Raw genomic sequence first — 5892 nt, 5'->3', positions numbered from 1 at the left:
GTTTGAAGACAGAGCGGAAGTACAAGATAATGAACAACCAAGTCCGATCAACAATAATGTTCAACAAGGAGTTGCAAACCAAAGGCTCTCGAGACCAAGAGCACCTCCAAAACAATTTCAAGATTATGAGCTTGATCTTGATAATCTCGAACAACTTCCCCTAACAACCAATGACGAGCTGGTATAGGTTGAAGAGGCGAAGAAAGAACCGGAGTGGGTCAAAGCCATGAATGCGGAAATCAATTCGATAAACAAGAATAATACTTGGACTCTCATGAACAAGCCTATGGGGGTGAAGCCAATCGGACTCAAATGGGTGTTCAAATTGAAGAAAAATGCAAACGGGACCATTAATAAATACAAGGCAAGGTTGGTTGCTAAAGGTTACGTGCAACAACCCGATCTTGATTTTCAAGAAGTATTTGCTCCGGTAGCTCGAATCAAAACCATATGTTTCCTCATAGCCATAGCCGCTACTAATGGGTGGGAGCTACATCACTTAGATGTTAAAACGGCGTTCTTGCATGGAGAATTAAGAGAAATCGTTTATGTTTCACAACCGGAAGGCTATATAAAGAAAGGCAACAAGCATAAAGTGTATCGCCTTACAAAGGCACTATATTGTTTAAGAAAAACACCTCGAGCATGGAACACGAAGCTTGATAAGATTTTGAAGAGCATGAAATTTCAAAAATGCATGAAATAACCATCGGTGTACCGGAAAAACGAAGGAACTAACTTGTTAATTTTAGCAATTTATGTTGATGATTTATTTGTCACAGGTATAAGTTTGAGCATGATTAAAAGATTCAAGAGGGAGATGTCAAAGAACTTCGAAATGTCGGATCTTGGAAGACTAACTTACTACCTTGGCATTGAAGTTAAACAAGAAGAATCAAGGATTAATATAAATCAAGAAGCGTATGCTCGACGCATTCTAAAAGAAGTCGGTTTACATAATTGCAATCCGACCCACATTCCAATGAAACCGGGAACTAAATTGTCGAAGGCCGAAGATGAACCCAAAATCGACCCAACACAGTATTGAAAGGTGGTAAGATGGCTTAGATATCTCTTGCAAACAAGACCCGATATGGCATATGCGATTGGAGTTGTTAGCCGATACATGCAAAGTCCAAGAGAATCAAATGGTGGTGCAATCAAACACATCCTAAGGTACTTACGAGGAACAACGGGACACAGAATCAAGTACGAGAGGATGGGACAAACCCGACTCATTGGTTATAGTGATAGTAGTCACAATGTTGACCCGGATGACGGAAAAAGCACAACCGGTCACATTTTCTGCTACGGGTCATCTCCGATAACATGGTGTTCACAAAAGCAAGATACTATTGCTTTATCATCTTGGGAGGCGGAGTTCATGGCAGCCACCGTGGCTGCATGTCAAGCAATATGGCTTCAAGAGTTGCTAGGAGAAATCATGAACAAAGCGCAAGAGAAGATGGTTCTAAGAGTTGATAACAAGTCGGCTATCGAACTAACGAAGAATCCCGTTTTTCATGGAAGGAGTAAACACATCAACACTAGGTTTCATTTCATTCGCAATTGTGTTGAAACGAACAAATAGAGGTGGAGTACATTCCCGGTGAAGAACAAAAGACGGACATTTTTACCAAACCACTATTTCGAACCAAGTTCAAGGAATACGGAGTTTGATCGGGATTGATGACGTCTCTAGAAGGACTTAGAGATTCGGGGGTAGATTGTTGGAATCCTAAGTCACAAAGATCTTGGAGTCCAATCAATCGAGAACATGGAAACAAAGACAAGTCGGTTTATTAGTTTCCTAATTGTAATCTTGTAATCTAGGAACAAGTCAGTTCTAGGTTCTATATAAACAATTGTAATACTGAGTTATGGTTAAAAGAATTGTAATAGGTTTTGAGTGATTTTCCTAATATCAAAGAGTTATTTTGATTGCATTCCCTTTTTATTTTGGACTTGATATTATTGCATACAAATGGAATGTTCCTAAATTGCATAAAACAAGAAAATGCCACAAAACATGTTGATGACCTTCTCCTCCCTCATACAAACAATAGGAAACAACAACTCGGATCATAACTCCAACTAAACCCTTCATACTATCTTCCTCAGATGTTACCAAGTAAAAGCAAGTCAAATGAAACCTAGAAAATGAAAAGATTTGCATGTTTTCTGTAAAATCTGAAAAATAGACATCAAGTTTCCAAGTTTTACATGTTTAACTTCTAATGTTGCTGGTGGTGGTACTACATAATGGCCATTTTCTCCCATATTGTTAGTATAATAGTATGTGTCCAAATCCAAAAATAAAAAACGAAGTAAACTCTGCAGACTACCACTATCAAAAGGGAGATCAAACATCTCTGTGAACTCGTAGTAACCACTGATTCCACTCATTTATCATGCAAAAGCAGATAAAATGTTTTTCTTGAGGGTAAATTCATCCGCCTTTGTAGGGCTAATCGACTGCAACAACAACACAATTGAAATACAATCAGACAACAGAGACATAACTTAATGGGTTAAGCCAAAAAAAATGTATTTGATTGAATTGAAATTTACCTTAGAAAGAATACGTTCTAGACGTTGGATCTCATTCTTAGCATAATCACCACCTTTGCTCAGACTACTTTTGGCAGCTTTCACGTATATCTTTCCATATCTAATTAAAAAAACACATGTATTATATATATATTCAACAAATATGTTAAATGTTAATCAAAACAAAATGAATAAAAAGATAACCTTGAAGCAGAACCAGTGAGTTTTCCAACTTCCTCCTCAATCTTAGCATATAATGCTTTCTTTTCATCACTACCAGCAGTCACAAACTCCTTCACTAAGCTGTCCAATTCTGCAATTAAACCAGCCTACATTCACCACAAAAACAAAATGTCACACATGTGTAATGCATAATAAAATAATAAAATAATAAAATAATAAATGTTCTTTTTTAAGGTCAAACACTAACAGTGGAAGTAAGTTGTCCCTTGGCATCACGGCTAGTGCCACATTTCTCATTGATGAAGGTCACAAAGCTATCTATATCGCGTCCACCTTCATAGTCTTCACCATCTTTGTTGTTCTTTGGGAAGAACTTAATTGTTGGGAAACCACTTACACCATACCTACATCAACAGATATAATCTTCATCATAACTCACAAATATATATATATATATATATATATATATATATATATATATATATATATATAAGTTAAAAACACACACCCAATCTTTATTGATTTCAAAAAAGTCCCAATTTTATAACTGTTACTTACTTTTCACCAAGATCCTTATAATTGTCGGCATCAAGATTGGCAATAACTACATCTTCCTCATTTTTATAAGCAGCTGCTAGACTTTCATAAACCTGAAAAAAAAAGATAATTACTATTAGTGTACTGTATTTGTTACACAGAACATGACAGTATACTGCACTTGTACTGTGTTACATGACAAGACAATACAAGTTGTACTTGTACTGTGTATGGGGAAAAAACTGTGTTTTTTGAAAAGACGTAAACGCCCTTCTAATAATCATCATTGAAAATAGCTCTACAGAGCTTGTCAAGTCTTGTCTTGTGTAACAAATGAAGACTTTAAATGTAAAGAGTTGAGATACATACAGGAGCAAGGCTCTTGCAATGCCCACACCTGTTACAGGAGAGAAGATTGTAAGATGTAAATCGACTATAATCAACAAATTAGTGTGATAGCTTTGTGCTTTGAAATGTTTTTGATTATGATGTTAAGATGGAATAAAAAAGTAATCATCTTTGTAAGGATGGTGGAGAACATGAAACATGTAACAAAATTAAAAAAAATGGCTGACCAGGGTGCATAGAATTCAACCAACACGTCTTTTTTGCCATTCAATACAATCTCCTCAAAGTTATCAGAGTTTAATACTACCACACTTGAGGGAACTGAAGCTATCTTTACACTGGTTCCTAAAAATCATAATAAACATTATAAACAAGAATCTTATATCTAAGGTGCAAAATCAAAATGCAAAAAACTACCTCCTTCAGAGTTTACAAACTCAACAAGTGCTTCAGCAGTACGTGCCCCTTCATACCTAAAGTAAGATTATTAAGTGGGAAAACAAATTTGTTTTAGTAACAAAAAATGATATTAAAAAGGGTTTTGACAGGAAATGAGTACAGGATTGTAAATATGGCATAAAGAAAATGAAAAATACATTGCCAAATGAGACATTTCCAAAAGACATGAAACAAGATGATAAAAAATAAAAAGTAAAAATACTTACTTTTTGGGTTCCAAAGATCCCTTAGGAAACCACTGGATAGTGGGATAACCAGAGACACCAAATTTGCTGCAAACGCCCTTATGCTCATCACAGTCCACCTGTCAAGACAGACAAAGTAAAGATTTGAGCTATTATGAAAACTGATCTTACAAATATATTCAAGAATCACAAACATTTACCTTTCCAATCAAAACGGATTTTGATTTTTTGAAGCTTGCACCGAGTTTTTCATATTCAGGAGCAAGCTTTTTACAGTGCCCACACCTGTCACATAAGAAGAGTTAAAATTCACTGCTATGTTCACATATCATGATATGAAAAGCATAGCAAACATTTCAAGGAATAAAACTGAAAAGCATTTACAAACAACTCGTGTCTACACATAAGTCATAACTAAGTTTCAATATGGTGTTTAAGATTAGTGGGAGTTTCTAACACAGTTCAAGAACAATCTACAGATCAATGAGGATCCATGGCACTTTGAAAACCCCACTGAGATAACTCGAACATAAGCAACCATGATTTAGCTTTATGGAAAAAAATTATAAAGACCAATATGAATACAGTTAAGGTTAATGGTGAGCCAACTTTAGCTAATGAGATTTGGTGGCATACAGCCCAAACCATGTTTAAAATGAAACATCTAAGTTAGCAAAACTTGCAATTAGACAAACAGAAAAAGAGAGAATAATGATAACTAAATTACAGGCATAAGCATCGCAAGAACATAGAAAGGGGACTCATGTTACTTCTTGCTTTCAGACACAATAATATAATATCAACTTCATTTGAACTTTTAGAAACACAAGTTCGGTATTGGCTGACAAGTTCTATTTAGCTTATGGGGGTTCCATTTTCCTGTTCAAAATCAAACAGTCAACACAGATGGTCAACCGCCCTAGCAAGCAACAGCACTTCACCTCAACCTTTACTCAGATCTAGATCAACTACATTGAAAACTCAAAAGAAGTAAATCTTATCAGTTGATGAGAAACTAGATGCAAACCAAAGACCCCTTCCTCAGATACACCACTAGAAAATGAATCGTAAAGCTGATTTACCACAAACAAAATCAGTAAAACAAAGCCGATCGCCGGTCCTATGCCGAATTTCAACAAAAAGAGAATCCTAATTAATCCAAATAATCAGATCGAGAGAAAGCGATTGGCAAGATGAGATGAGTTCAATTACCATGGAGCGTAGAACTCAACGAGTGCGCCACGATCTTGACCGACCTCCTTCTCGAAGTTGTCTTCAGTGAGTACGACAACATCAGCGACGGCCGACGATACGAAGAGAAGAGCTAGGGTTGCTAATGTGAAGAAGATGGAGGATCTCGACATTTTTGTTTGATGGAGTTGTTGCGAAGGGGGTTAAGGAGAGGTTGGATTTAAGTACTATAAAGACCGAGTCTGCTCTACTACGTTATGTTTTAGGATCCCGTAAATCCCACCCATTTTATCTTTCTTTCCAAGAAAAAAAAAAAAAAAAAGCTTCATTTATCCATACCTTTTTTTTTTTTTCTTATCCATACCCTTCATTTATCCATACCCTTTGATCATTTTGTAAATTTTTAACATATAAACTCATTGCAATCCGTCACCCAGAA

At 35.9% G+C, this 5892-nt stretch overlaps 2 protein-coding genes across 2 annotated transcripts; one reads left to right on the top strand and one right to left on the bottom strand.

Moving 5' to 3' along the window:
• The first annotated feature begins 1093 nt into the window (after positions 1–1093).
• On the top strand, positions 1094–1591 carry LOC145113032 (secreted RxLR effector protein 161-like). The gene has a single exon (XM_079049142.1). The coding sequence runs from the start codon at positions 1094–1096 to the stop codon at positions 1589–1591; it is 498 nt and encodes a 165-aa protein (XP_078905268.1).
• Positions 1592–2161: 570 nt separating this feature from the next.
• Positions 2162–5718, bottom strand: LOC145115131 (putative protein disulfide-isomerase A6). Its single transcript, XM_079051325.1, has 11 exons — positions 5475–5718; positions 4463–4547; positions 4284–4381; positions 4036–4091; positions 3846–3963; positions 3640–3667; positions 3292–3383; positions 2981–3137; positions 2755–2879; positions 2572–2671; positions 2162–2475 (listed from the first exon to the last, which is right to left on the bottom strand). Exons 1-11 carry the CDS (start codon positions 5624–5626, stop codon positions 2410–2412), a joined length of 1077 nt encoding a protein of 358 aa, XP_078907451.1. The 5' UTR covers positions 5627–5718; the 3' UTR covers positions 2162–2409.
• Between the last annotated feature and the right edge of the window lie 174 nt (positions 5719–5892).

This window comes from Lactuca virosa, chromosome 5 (genome assembly GCF_052849685.1).
Source record: "Lactuca virosa cultivar CGN04683 chromosome 5, Lactuca_virosa_CGN04683_v6, whole genome shotgun sequence".
Lineage (NCBI taxonomy): Eukaryota > Viridiplantae > Streptophyta > Magnoliopsida > Asterales > Asteraceae > Lactuca > Lactuca virosa.
This window is presented reverse-complemented; position numbering and strand designations above follow the sequence as displayed.